General features: G+C 42.2%; 1 protein-coding gene across 3 annotated transcripts in view; it reads left to right on the top strand.

Moving 5' to 3' along the window:
• sema5a (sema domain, seven thrombospondin repeats (type 1 and type 1-like), transmembrane domain (TM) and short cytoplasmic domain, (semaphorin) 5A) overlaps positions 1-15,200 on the top strand; it is a 185,852-nt gene that overhangs the window by 129,658 nt on the left and 40,994 nt on the right. For all 3 annotated transcript variants that reach the window (XR_007448256.1, XM_049565099.1, XM_049565100.1), the window contains exons 14-15: positions 367-510; positions 6,566-6,713. Coding sequence is in view for 2 of the 3 variants with exons in the window: in XM_049565099.1 (XP_049421056.1) it covers positions 367-510; positions 6,566-6,713 (292 nt within the window). In the remaining variant the exon portion in view is untranslated. The remainder of the gene's footprint in view (positions 1-366; positions 511-6,565; positions 6,714-15,200) is intronic.

The raw sequence follows: 15,200 nt of genomic DNA, 5'->3' as shown, positions 1-15,200 counted from the left end.
GAAGCAACACAGGATTATTTTCAGGCTTAATTAATTTATCTGTTGTTTTTTCTGACAATAAATTAATCTTTTTAGTCTAATTAATGTCTGAAAGTAGTTGCCAGAGCCCAAATTAAAAACTTTAAGTAGTTTTATCTGACTAGCAGGAACAAAGGTATTAAATTTATAATGAAACAAAACAGAAATATGCAGCTTGTTGTCATATAAGCAGAACACAGAAATGCTTTGTGTATTTATGTCTAACAAAGACATTTAATCAACTCCTGAGAACAATGAGGGTTAATAGTTAAAATCCCTTTGCCACCATCATCTCTACATCATCACCCAAAGTAGCTCAGGCTGATGTATCCCTATGTGTCTCCATAGAAACGGAGCGTGGACTCCCTGGACTTCCTGGTCTCCGTGCAGCACCAGCTGTGGCATCGGCTTCCAGGTCCGTCAACGCTCCTGCAGCAACCCGACCCCTCGCCACGGCGGACGAGTGTGTGTGGGCCAAAACCGTGAGGAGAGGTAAAACACACACCCACCTGGAGCGCTTATATGTTCATACATTCATTTACAATCTGCTGATTAAAGCGAATACACGCTGTAAGTTTGTGTTTGCATTTTTCTGTCCGTGTTTGAAAAAGAAATATCCTTAATTTGCAACCTGCATTTTTTTTTTTTTTTTCGAACGGCAGGTTGCAAATTATGGAACAAAATGACTTTCACTGTGACTTTTTCGTTTCTTTTTTTTTTCCCTTCACTTCTGTCCAACTTCGTGACAGCCAATTAAGGAATGAGTGGGATAGGCCTGCGCTTGGGTAATTATCTGGCTTTCACACACAGGCCGAGTCCACGTTTTGAAGCTTTGGAGGCTTTGCCGTTGAATAATCGCCTTTTTAAAGATGTGTTTGTGTGGTTTCTAAGCAACCTTCAAGGCTTGGGAAAAAAAAAAATCTGTTTTTTTTTCAAGGAGAAAGTATGTGAAGAAGCACAAAGAGACATGCAAAGCAACCCAGGTAGATCAGGTCAAGAGATGCGTATTCTTGCAGTTAAAGTTCTCTCAATTTATTCTGGTTATCTCAAACTTCAGTTCAGTGTTTGCCGAATCAAGAAACCACTGTTGAAAGCTTTGACAGCTTCCACGGTGTTTGAAAATTAGTCGACCGTGGCTATATTACAGTATTTCAATTCCATCTTAATAGAGAGTGGTGTTTCTTAATGAAGTGAGGCATTCTTCCTCTGTGTCCGTCGTCTCCACGTCGCCAAGCGAAGCATCCTGCTGATGTTTTTCATCCAGCTCCTGCCGCTCGCCAGTGGTGGAGGCAGAAAAAGTGCAAATAAATACAGTTCAGAGGGTACAGGGGAGGAAAAGGGAGAAATAAATTGTTACCAATCGTTACCACAGCAACGGAAACAGCATTGCGACGGACGAGTAATTGGATACGGCCTTCAAGGATGAACCTTATATTACATCCTTTTTTTCGCTTCTTTCTCTGCACTTTTTCATTTCCTCTATCCCTCCTCTAACCTTCCACTTTCCTTTTTCTTACTCACTCAAGCCCCTGGTGGAGCAGTCCTTTTCTCAAGGACTGCTCCACCAGGGGCTCTGAGAAAAAATATATGGAGTAACCGGCACAGCCCTGTTACTCACGAACCACGCCAAGAAAAAAAAAAAAAAACCACTGGCTGGCACTAAAGACCACGGGAGGCCAGAAGCAGGTTTTGCCACCCCCTCTTTTTTTTTTTTTTTTTTTCTCCAAGCTTTACTCTCCTTTGTTTCATCTCCCCTTCCTGCTCTCGGTACTTGCTCTGTTCAGCTATTTAAAACACCTTAGGCCAGTTAGGGGCCAGCTGTGAGGGCTGGAAAAGGATCTGTGTAAGGGAGAGAGGAGAGGAGTCTTTGTGTGCTGTAGTGTGTGTGTGAGAGAGAGACACACACACATAGAGAGTAAGACAGATGGACAGTACGGCAGAGCGACAGAAAAAGAAAATGTGTTAACAGATGAATTATGCTGTGTCAGTTTGAGTCCGCCGCAGGGAGAAAAGGAGCGGGATGCTAGAAAAATGTTTTTGTGTGTGTTCAATGTGAGCATATCCAGGTGTGTCAGGCATGTATATCACTATTGCTTCCAAAAAAAATGGGGAAAAATTCTCATTGGATATTAAACATGCACAATGATGTCCAAAAACTTCCACCGCATCTGTTGTTTATAGTCGCCCATGTGTGAAATAGGTCTTCTGTACAGACTTCAATCCGCATGGCATGAAAAGGACTGGCACTTTATCAGCTTTGGCGAACTGAACGATTCTTTTAATGCTGCGAGAGACTTTTATTTTATGGGGCACAGGCCTCCTTCAGAGGTGTTAGGCGTCTGCAATAAGCCTCACTGCTCGCTTTGTTCTTCCCATGTTGCCTCGAGTTCCCCGTTCGGATTAGTGCGCAAGACTTCTGTTCAAACATGCATGCATACAGTGTGAGCTCATATGTACACATGTTTATAAAGACTAAAAGGATACTAAGCTAACCCTCCCTCACCTCTCCTTTCTACCAGCAGCCTTCCCAAGTTTGGACCTGATTGTTTGCAGCAGGCAGAGCTTTTAAAGATAAAGCAAATGTTCTGAAACCAGCCGTGCACGTCGTCGCTATGGGCTTAAATCTGGCTGGTTAATGCCTGCATTTATGAACCTTCTGTTGGTATTTCCCTCAGCACGCTGACATCGTCCACACTGCTTACTCAGCCTATAGCAGGTAATTAGGAGCGTTTTAGTCTGATCAGCTCTGTGTGTTTTTAGAGTGAGGAGAAAAGGATACGATGGACCAAAGCTATGACTCGTCTGGGGTGGTTAAAGTGTGTATGATGATGATTCTGAGGCTCTAAATCTGCTTCGCATTGATCACAGCGGTTTCTTACTGTGCTGTGGTGCAGCAGGAGTATTTCGGGTCTGTATACAAGCCCGTGTGCATACAATATGTGTGTGTGTGTGCAAGATTGTAATCCACACTTCTTCTGACTTCTCCACACTCCTCTTTCCCCACTGTATCATCCCACTACAAGCGTGCAGATTAGTAGAAGTGGAAAGAGAACACAGTGCTCCAAGGATTTTTACATCCAGGGTATACAGAATGTAGCTTTTGATTTGCCATGAACAATAGCAGAGTATTTGGGAATAGTACAATGGAAATACCCAGCCTGAGCCTCTGGAGGAAGAGTGTAAAGTTAAAGCTATTTTAGCACAAGAAGACTCCATTTTCCTTAAAAGGCACCCATGTGCCAAAAACACAACAAAACAGCAGTAAAATTGATTTTATAGTATGCGTAAAAGTTATAAAATACATTATATTGCTCTAATAAGGCTGGCAATCGTCTGTCGTTATTGTATAATGAGGACTGAGTAATTAAGTATTTTAGACATCGTAGTAATCCTGTCTTGTAAAACGATGTAATTAGAGATGATGCATGCGTCTTTGTGGCTTTTTTAATAGGCTGTATCAATGAATTATGCAAAATGCATATGCACGTCCATTAAGATTTGAGATGGAATTTTCTTAGATGTGCTTTTATGCAACGCTGGCCATTACGCCGTGAACAGAAATACACCACAGAGCCGTCTCTGGTGGCATGATTCAATCAAATGTTCTGGTTCACAGTGCACCGTGTTCTCTGCGCGCCACGGCCACATCAAAGACACATGTTGGGTTTGTTCAAGTCTTTTCTTTTTTAAGTGAAGTTTACATGCCTTCGCAGACATCCCTGTCTTGTGGTATGAACTCTTTGTAGCTATTTCAATTCGGTGGCAAGGTTTCAAGAGTGCGGTGACGTCTCCAGTGCCCTTCACATATAATTTTAGTGCACTGACTGATAAAGTAGCTGTTCCATTTTCCACAAACCACTCAAAAGATGCTGTCATACATGATCCAGTCATATGTTCCCAGCGTAAGTTGAGCTCTATTGTCAAAGCTTGCAGACTACCTCGTAAGTCTCAAGAGTACACAATCCAGTAAATACACAGAGGGACAGTTACCTGCAGTGCCATTCAGTGTAGACTGTTTGGAGTGAGTCGCCGAGTGTTGGAGATATCAGCTGTAGAATATAAGGAATACGATAGAACTAGATAGCACTTGGCTTGTGGTGCTCAAAGCGGCAAAAAAATATGTTTGGAAAAACTCAACAGCAATGTGTCTTTCCAGAAATCATGCCCCAGTTACTCAAGATAATCCACAGACCTTGTTGTGAGCAGTTTCATGTAGGAACTATTTTCTTTCTGCTGAACTACGAATTGTATCACTATGCAGAAGGAAGAGTGCATCTGCTGTTAGCTCACTTAGCACCACTGAGCTAGCTAACGCTACAACCCAGCTGAGGAGGATACCATTAGGCGGGATAAAAATCCTGCCTCAGGCCAGTTAAGTTACATCTTTACTCGCGCCAAAGAGCCACGGGGGGTTGCAAAGCCCTCTTGATTTTAAGGGGTGTAATAATTTTAATGTGTTACGTGTCAAAATTTAATTCATCTGTGTGTCAAAAACAAATACATTTAAGGGTTATTTTAAAAGCTTATTCATTTATTTGAAAATAAATAATTAAATACTAGTCCATACCCATTGGTAGCTTTGTCACCTTCTACCTATGCCAATCCTCAATGCGTACATGCAGTTTCACATAGATTGACCACGTCAGTGAGTAGAAAAACGTGGGACAGCCATGACTGACTGACAGAATGACACACTGACAGTTTCCATGATTATGTACAGCATACCATACCATGACTTAGTCATACCAAAAATTAGAAAGAAAAACAAACATTGGTCCACAGGGGGAGCCACAGCGATCGGTCGCATTTTAGCCATTTTTAAGCATTTTTCTGTTGTTATAGCGCCACCCAGTTGCCAATTAGAGTTAAATTTCTCCAGTCACCTTGAGGCGTCCTGTTCTACATATCTACCAAGTTTAGTAAAAATCAATAATCGACAAGAAATTAGCTCTCTAGCGCCCCCATTTTGTTTGATGGGGTCCATAATGGAGGGGTCCCCTCAGATTACCTTTATGTGATGAGCCACGCCCTCCACAATATTCATTGCCTTATAGAAGCTCAGTTTTAGTAAGTTTTCCAACTTTTGCCAAGAGGGAACTTTAGATATTGGTCCCTAGATTATGTTCACCGGATTTAATGCAGATCAGTCAAACTTCCTATGAAGAGATCGATTTTAAGTGTTTTTCAAAAAATTCAAAATGGCGGAAAATCTATATAACTGGAAGTTATGGGTTCTTGAGGCAAATTTGTTCCTCATGAGGAGAGGCATCTCTGTGCAAAGTTTCATGTCTCTACGACATACGGGGCATGAGATATGTCCATTCAAAGTTTGCAATTTCAGTCGGTTGCTATAGCGCCCCCTTTGGCCAATTGATGTAATATTACTTAATTCGCATCCTCCCATGACCCTCTACCACTGTGCCAAGAGTAAACAGCTGATGGTGAGATGGCGAAGCGTCAGAGTGAAGCGATGGCACCTGTCAAAAATACAAAGAGGGTGCACCAAGAGAGTTATCTTGAGTTTGACTTCATAGTGGCAACTGACAAAATTAGAGCTGACTAAATCTTTTGCAGTGAAAAGTCAACAGTGGTAAAAATGTGGGTCCCTCAAGAAAAAGGTTGGGAACCACTGCTTTAGAGTGTAAAGTGAAATAAGTTTACTGTGAGTCCTCAAAGATTTTACACACAAAAACCGAGCCGGTCGCAGGAGCAGACTGAACTGTCTCAATATTACTTTCACCTTTATGCTGTTCACATTCACCTCCTGTTGTGGGCCTTGTTGGCAGTGCCCTCCTATTGCTACGCCCTCTGATCTCTACTCCCAACTCCTGCCACAATTGTTTCTTATCCTCTGAACATCATGACATGACCTGAGTGCAGATGGCAAACACACACACCAACTTGAGCACGGGCTGCAAATGCATACACCACATCAAAGGCAACAAAAAATCTATGTCTAATAATGATTATATGTTTATTCACTCTGGTGCAATTTATTCAAAGATTTAATTGAGTAAAAAATGAGTAAATATTTCCCACATTTACATCTCACTCCGGAGCACGAGTTTCTCGTCCGTGAGTACATGCACTCTTCTGTCTGTGCCGTGATAAGGTCAGCGTGTGTAATTTGCCAGGAAAGATAAAGTTCCCACATGAAACAGCTCCCAACAAGGTCTGTGGATTATCTTGTGTAACCGGGTCATGATGTCTGGAAAAGAGAAAAAGAGAAATTGCTGGTGGAGTTTTTAAAATGTGGGTTTTTTTGGTGTTTTGAGCACCACAACTGAGTGCCATCAAGCTCTATTATATTCACGAGAGGGCAGACATCCATGGCCGATATCTCCAACACTCAGCAACCTTCACCAAAACAAACTACTAAATAGTACTACAGGTAAGAAGGAAAATTATGTGTTTTTGATTTTGGGGTGGACTATCCCTTTAAGAATTACCTTTTCACATAATATCACCGTATTGAAAGAGAGCCTGAATTATGTTATTGAACGCAGCTCTGTGCTGACCTCCTGCTGTCTCTGCTCTCCCTCCGCAGATACTGCAATGAACACCTGCCCTGCCCACCTCACGTGTACTGGTCGGCCTGGTCGGCATGGGAACGCTGCACCGTGCCCTGTGGCGGAGGCATCCAGTCACGACGCAGAACCTGTGAGAACGGCAACGACTGTCCCGGGTGTGGTCAGGTATGTCAAACAAAACAAAAGCTCTCACATCCGTCTATCCGTCTCCCTCCGTCTGTCTGTCTGCTTATTGTTCAGGAAGTCAGCCTAAGCCATTTGATGCGATGAACAGTCAGCGGTGATGAAATTGGAACATCTAACACGACCAAATCCCCTGGCTATATTTATATACAGTGGCAGCAGTCATCAGATTTATTACCAAGACATATTTAATACCACACACACACACAGTAATCACTCCTCATATGAATAGGCTTATTTTCTGCCACAAAGCTTTCTCCAAAGCACGGCTGATGCAAGGAAGTGTTGAAATATGAGCGTCCTCCTTGTTGACAGAATTATGTGATGCTCGTGTTATTTCTGGTGCTATTTTCACACAGACACAGACACAGACACACACACAAACACATTCCCTCATCCACAGTCCTGGTAAAAATAAGCGAGAATGAACATGATAGCTGTAGCTTCTCATGTCCCTCTTGGAAATGGATTAAAGAATGTGGGTCAGGGTCTTGTGGATGCATGGGGATCCTTGAAGTGTGTTTGTTTGTGTGCTGCTTTTTTTTTTGCCATTTTAATAGAAAAAATATGAGTTTTGGGTGGATTATGAATAAGCTGATCCTTAAACCTAAGTTATTTTAATGAGTGGTTTAGATTTAGGGTTGAGAATTAAGATTAAAACCAGGATTGGACACGTCTTTGCTGCTGTGTGCATTCATGTACAGTAAATATGTGCGTTTACACAGTCTGTATACTTTGAATAAATGATTGGACACAGGCGTTAACTGTGTAGAATTAAAAGGATGTTAGATGAAATTTGTGTAAGAAAAACACTGCTGAAAAAGCATTCAACGACCCAAATCACATTTAGCTAAAAGAGCACATCCCACAGGTTGTGTAATGGCCCGTTGTGAGGCTAAATAACACACTGCCAGCACTATGAAACATCCCACACACAGGCCCTGCAACCTCAAGAGCATATATAGTATCTGATAATTGCCCATGACACATTAGTAGCTGCAGAACACCCCAAATGAAAAGACTGACCTCCCATTAAGTCGCAATTTAGCAGGCGCACCGTATCATCCACGGCTCACACACACACATGCACACGTGTTCCCATCAGATGGCAGCTGTCTTACTTCTGTCATTGCACAGCGACCATTATCCTCGCCGAGACATCTCGGGAATGCAACGACATTCCTGGAGGAGCTCAGTTCAGAAAAGGAAAGCGATGACGAGCACGAGGGAATCTCAGCACCTCGTCACTGCTGTCTCCAGAAGGGGAAAGCCTGGCTGTCTGTAGTTGTGTGTGTTTTTGATGTTTGAGCTCGGGCTCCCTGAGCAGGAGATGTTAGAGATGGTTTTTATTGGTGTCAGGGGAGGGGACAGTTTCACAGTGATTACAGCACAAAACAAAGAAGTTGCATTTACTTACGTTCACTTTTTTTGTTTTGTTTTGTTCCCTTGTCGACGCCTTGTCTTCGGCCATCGCAACATGGACTTAATTGGGGCCATCTCAGCCACCAGAGTTGTAATTACATGCAGATTTCAGAGACTCTCTTCTCCAGGGAGGACTTTATTTGGACAGCTTGGCTAACTTGTAATATAGCGGCATATTTATTCAGATCAAAGAAACATTTGCTTCCTTCCATTTACAACTCTGATAAGGTGCTTAATGGCACAGCTGTCAATGTTTAACAATTGCTTCAGTGCACTTAGAGCCCTTAAGAAGTGAAGCTCAAGTGTTCAAAACAGGAAACAGTGTTTGATAAAGCGTGCACCTCTCCAGTAAAGTTAGTTGTATGCATTTGTATGCAGCACTTGAAGATCAAGGAAGGTGGGAATACGTTCTTCTAATACCATCAAGGACCACCCCCGCCCTTTAAAAAAAAAAAAAAAAACGTGAAAAGTGTGATGGAGTTCGTTTTTTATGTGCCATCTGTCTGTGCTCTCTTCCCCCGGACAGATCCATGTTTAATTAAACAGAAGGAGACCACGCACACATAATCACACACACAGGTTGCAGCTTCTGTCATCACAGCTACTTTTTTAGACCAGCCACCCTGCTGAGACCTGAAAAGCTGAATGCTGTGTATGTCTTTGACATCAGAGCGCGTATCTACGTGTGCGCATTCCTGTTTACCTGTCAGGATTGATATCGCGGCGGCCACCTGTGATCGGCTCCCGGCGTTTGCCAGACATTAATCGACAGCGATGAGCTAACATCTGCTCGCTGTTCTACAGGGGTGTGATGCAGAGAATTTGCAAGAAATACTAACTTTTTGAACTTATTTTTGAGAAGTATCAAAGATGGACTGAAGTTGGTGATAACAGTCTGGTCAACACTCCCAGCATGCTGAGCAAAACATCTATTCAGTAGTTATTTTTTTTGTGATTCTCTATTGATCCCTGAAGCAAATTCTATGCTTATACCCCTCCGCAGGGAGCTCACAGCACAGAGCCACATACAGAATAGCTAAAGTGAAGCTAGCAGGGATTCAGGTCAAGGACACTTTCATTTAAATAAAAGTGTCTCTACTTACTATGCAACCCTGATACCCTAAAACAAAATGTGGCCACACGCAAGATTAAAAGAACAACCTCTCTGGGTGCTTATTTCTCTGAAACCTGCCCTGTTTGCCCTGCGTGTCATTGACTGAAGCCTCAGCAGTCTTATCATCATGGAAGTATTTAGTCCTGAGGGGCTCGGTGCCTCATTTTGCTGACGCAAAAGGCCACATGATTGCAACTTCATCAGTCTGAGCCCTGGTCCATGCAGCGCTGCTCCGTCTCTCTCGTTTCACTGTATCTGCATTACAGGTTTGAATCCCCAGAGGAGCCAGCAAAATCTGGGCTGGAAATAAACAAGCAAGGCTCTGGTGGCCTGGCAGTAAAGTACTGTACAGCGAGTACAGTGCTCAACCCCGTCGTCTCCTAAAAAATCTGTTAAAAAGGAGGATGTTTGCGCAGTCTGGCAGTCTTTGATAAGATGGAAGAAAGTTTTTTTTACCACACCATTAAGCACTGTGTCATTACCGCAAGATTTTTAATATTAAAGGCAAGAATATTAATATGAAAATTTGAGTCGGTAATTGTAGTGTTGCTAAAAGGAAATAATTATATGAACGTTCTGATGATGATCACACACCACGCTGAAACTCACATGCTGTTAATTAAAAGACTGACTAGGGAGCTGATTAGGAAGGAGTCGTTGCTCTTGAGCATAAAAGAGGGAAAAGGAAAGGAAGATGTCCATTTACTTTTATTATTAATGGTGCTGTAGTCAGCTCAGTTATCAGCCATGATGACTTCTTGTTTAACCTCTAGAAGCGAAAATGAACAAAGGAAAACTTCCACAGACTTACCCAACCTACATAATGCATCACAGCAAACAGTTTCAGTGCTTTTGCCAAGAAATCTGTTCAGCAGATCCTGTGGAGTTGGTTATATGGTGGAAAAAATGGTCATCAAACAGCATTAAAATGCAGCTTATAAGCTGCAAAACTTAAACTTTTTGATAAAATTCCACAGTAATTTGTCTTTTCTGAGCTGTTATCAAATGCTCCAGTAATAAACCTAAGCTTTGGACCAACCAGGGACTGCATAATACAGTGCAGTCCGCCTACGTAGGCTGCAAATTGGTTTTCCTAGGATGGCAAAGGCATGACCATCCCTACTGTCCCTCTGATTGACCAGTGCTCATGCCTTCGTTGGTTGGGTTGGTTGGCAACTTTTAGACAAGAGGAGTGAGACTGGTTAGGCTTTACGGAGCCAAAACACTCACAGTTGGCATCAAAAATAGAAATTGGCATTGAGAAAAGGAAATAAAGGCAGTGAGAAGAGTTCAACTGAAAAGTGAAACACAGACAGTGAAGTCTTTTATTTTGATATTTGCTGCATTCTAATGTTTTTCATTGAAGATCTAATGATTTTTTTCTTCATGTCACTCTTCTCTCAGTGTCAGGGTTACTCTTTTTGTAATTTTTAGAGGAGGGTGCAAGGAAAGCTTAATTGACATATATAATCTGAATACTCACAGGAGATGAGAGTGCTTCTCTTCTGGGCCATAGACTATATAAAATAATGGACGTAGCTAGCATGATGTCACCCATTGGTTTATAGACTCCCATTATGAAGCCTCCAGTTTAGCATTTCGGCAGTCGCCATTTTGGGGTTTTTTGGAGCCAGAAGTGATCAAATGTGGACAAGAGGCTGGAGCCGTGGAGGACCAAGGGGTGGATCTGACTCACAGACTGTAGCGATGCTTGTTATTCAAGCTGCCCCACCCTTAAGTATGCATAATTTTAAGCCCTGATAAAATGTAAAAGGGAAAGTTGCATAAAAATTCACCCCCGTACAGTTGTCAGGATTGTTTGAATTTGCTACAGAGACCAAAACTGTGTTTTGTACCAGGCTGTAAACATGTTTATTTCTACTGTAAAGCATTTTAGCGTGGGGGTCTCTAGTGGCCACTCAAGGAACTACAATTTTTGGCCTTTGCGAGTTGGCTTCATTTTTCAGCCCCAGAGGTTGCCTCCTGTTCTTGACCTCCAAGACTGACATTAAGGAAAATTGTCATCGACAGAGACATAAGAATGCAAACAAAATGTTAAAATAAACTAATTTACATTGGCTTTTATTTTTCACTAGAACTTTTTCAATGCTATTTTTTTGCTTTTCCAATGTCAACATTTATCTTCAATGCCTAAAATTGCTGTCATGGTTCTAGCTCCATAGGTTTAAATGTCCAGGTAAGCCAACCGGAGGCAGAGTAGGGCGGGTCATGCCTTCGCAATCCTAGGAAGAAGAAATTCGGTGAGCTGTCACCCCTCTCATCTCATGCTGGCATGATAACAATGTTTGCTGGCCAAAAAACTGCGTTAACATTACCATTTAAAATTGTAAAAATGTTGATTTACTATTATATACAAATACAGTATATGGGTTATTTTTGTGTGACAAATTTAAGAGCTACTAAGTATGGTTTATTTAGAAAAGTCTTAGGTATCGGTTTATCTATATAAAGAAGCTGTCTGTTTCATTTCACTCAATGACCTATGGAGAAGAGGTGGGATTTAATAACTTCCTCCCACTCCTTTTTGAATGTGTAAATCAAAGTAACTATACAGTGACAACTGCTTTTCATTTCTTGCTCTCTTATTTTTATAATAATATATATTCTTATATTTTTTAATGTTTAAGTTTATCCTTAACGTCAAATTTCCCCCATGGCATCAAAAATAGTTATCAAATATTGATATTTTCGAAGGTAGGCTATTGTATCGAAGTCCAGTATCATGACAACACTATTATCATGTTTCTGAATTATGACACATTTCCTCAAGACATGTCATGGAGTTTGACTTCAATTAAAAGCTGCAGTAGCAAGTAAACCTTTTTTTTTTTTTTTTTGCATTTTTTAGGATTATTTAACGTATGTAGAGACTGAAAAACATAGAGTGAAAGGGAAAAAGAATAAACATAATACATATATCAAACATGAACAAACTAAATCGTAGCAATATCAGGAAATAAGCAACAATAATATGATGATTAAGATTATGATTAAGAAATGAAAATTTTTTTAAAAAGCAAATAACTTATAGCATAGCAAGCAATCCTGCTGTGTTTACTGTATCTAACCAGCTCCTCCACACAGCGCTCTCTCATCCAGACTGCGGAGGTCGAACAGAAGCGATATGTTAACGTCATTTTTTTCCCGAAGCCAATGTCAGACAACACTGCATAACTTCAAGCTTCACACAGACTACCTTCATCTGTCTGAGGGTCGGACTGATGACTGCGACCAACTGAAACATCTCTCCTTCCACTGTTGGTGTCAGTACGTTACATTGAGCTCTGCCTTTACAGTGATTTAAGAATGCAACACATAGATCAGCTGCTGGATTCGTCACATTCACATCATTCTTAATTTCATAGTAAGAGGTGAAAGACGACCTGCTCCAGAGGTCTTCAAGAAGACGTCGTTGACTGTGGTATTTCCTACTTTATACACTAAAGTACATCAAATATCTCTCACATCCAAGGATCAAACAGCACCATTATTCTCGTCTGAACTGCACATCTTGACTCTGCCTCTCAGAGTTAAATAAGTCAAATATGGGCCGTGCAGACCTGACGATGCACAGAGCCGCTTAATGACACCAAGAGCTGTTCTATTTACCTGCCAGTCGTGCCGCCAGACTGCGAAATGAAAGTTAAGTACCCGGTGTTTGTGTAGGCAGACTGACGTGTGAACACACTTGTGTATTTTCATATTGTTCGGTGTTTGTGTGTGTGCGTGCATGTGTGCACTGGTGTGTAGCCGGGAGACCTGCTCCTGGCCGACAGCAGGCTTCATTATGGAGTCAGACTGGTGGGGGGAGACGGAGAGGGAGAGAAGTCAGAGTTTGACAAAGTGTGTTTTGGTCGGCGCTGCTAATTGAACTGATGTGTCATGGAGACTTGAGGAACATTAGGGCGTCTGTCTCCGTGGACTCGACCACAATAGATAAAGACGTAGGCCCTGGAGAGGATTAGTCACTTTCATATCTCACATCTGGATCGTTCACTTAAACGTTAGGGCACAAGTGTGTATATGTCGGCATCCTTATGTACGCCAGCACACATGCTTTCCTCTCCCTCCCACTTTCTCTTTCAGTCATACACACTTGCAGCTCTCCCAGTCCAATAAGAAGCATAATGAGTGTAATGATGGTAGGAGGCTGGAGAGGCACGGCTCCTTATTATTCACCTCCCACAACTGGCCGGACACCACAGAGAGCTTTTGTACCTCCACACACAGACACAACCCCCCCCCCCCCCCCCCCCCACACACACACACACACACACACACGCATAGGAGTAAAGATATACAGTATATTTCACCCTCCACTCCACATTCATACATTCCACACACACACACACACGCATAGGAGTAAAGATATACAGTATATTTCACCCTCCACTCCACATTCATACATTCTTCAATAAAAATAAGGAGAGGCTGAGGGCTTATACTTCCCCAGCACTCAGACACTATTCTGACACACACTCTTCCTTTTCTGCCCTTCTTCCTCCTCAGCTTGTATCCCCTCAGCCTGTAACACCTAAAAAAAATAAGCAGAAAGGTCTGCGGATGGAGACAGAATGAGATAGGAGCCGCCTGAATCCACAACTCGCCATGCATAAACTTATAAACACGCACGCGCTTCACACACACATACACACACAGATTAGTGCCAAAGTGCCAGTAGAGTCAAACTTTCCCTCTGTAGTCAACCTGACACATCTGGACACATTTGCACGCACACACACACACACACACAAACAGCCGGACCACCACTTCCATACTGACCGAGCAAGCTGCGTGTTTGTGCGAGGCAGTAAAGATGCTATCAGCCGTCCTCCCACCCAGCTCTCCTGAGCTCCAGCCAGAAACACATTACAGTGCTGCCCGTCTCTGAGCAGCTGCCTGTTAAAGGTGTTGCACAGCATAAAATCGCTGCTTTCCATTTGCCCATAATGCATATCGCTGCTTCGCCAGGGGGCGGGCACGGATATGAGTCGAAATCAGCGGACTAATTGAATCCAATTTTGTGTTCCACATGCCACTTGTCACATTCGACTGCTTTCCGCCATGTTTTCACTTTCGGTTAATTTCTCTGAAAATTGAGATGTGAGTGTGGCTGAGCGAAGAGTTCAGCAAACGCTTCCTGGTTTGTTGTTTTCCGGTAGTTTTATTACTTTGTTTTATTAGCCGGCCATATCGACTGGAAAGAATGAGGTGAAACGTTTTAAATAGCTCATTTTCATCAGCTTCTGCTTCTTTGGTTTAATTCAAATACAGTACAGCTCCCTCGCTTTGTTCACCGGCACATTTACATGGCCAACATGTAATATATGCCTAACATGACCTATTCACTGCTCTGGCTCACTGAATGTCATTTGAATGGAGTTATGTTTTTTTGCTTCTGGGTGTGTGTGTGTGTGTGTGTGTGTGTGTTTGGTTTATGAGTTTTTATGGGCAGAGCTATATTGATGTTTATTTCACATCCTCAGGTCCATTTTTAATGCATTATTCACAACATGTTATAAAAATTGCCGTTCGTAAAGCGGGGGGACTGTTTTTGTTTTTGTTATTATGCCAGATTTTGTATTCACATGCCTACCCACTATAACAACGCTCCTTTATTGCAAGAAAAGACAATAAGCTGTCCACTGTCCTTCAACAGTTGTTACTGGATGCTGCACAGCTGGGGTCTCCAACCTTTTTTCATATCGTAGGCCCCCAGGTGGTTCAGGGATGATATACAGGGGGACTGCCACCATATCTTCACGGCATTACGTCATACTCATAGCACCCAGCAGAATCTGAATTATTTTAAAAGTTGCAAAGTCTATAAAATAACGCTTCCGAAATCATGTATAAATAGGCAGTATGTCTGCTCTGAGATGCTGGGGGCGTGTCCGCTGAATGTGCCAAAG

Source organism: Epinephelus fuscoguttatus, linkage group LG21, assembly GCF_011397635.1.
Source record: "Epinephelus fuscoguttatus linkage group LG21, E.fuscoguttatus.final_Chr_v1".
In the NCBI taxonomy this organism is placed as follows: domain Eukaryota; kingdom Metazoa; phylum Chordata; class Actinopteri; order Perciformes; family Serranidae; genus Epinephelus; species Epinephelus fuscoguttatus.
The sequence above is the reverse complement of the archived record's forward strand: the minus strand, read 5'-3'. Positions and strand labels throughout refer to the sequence as shown.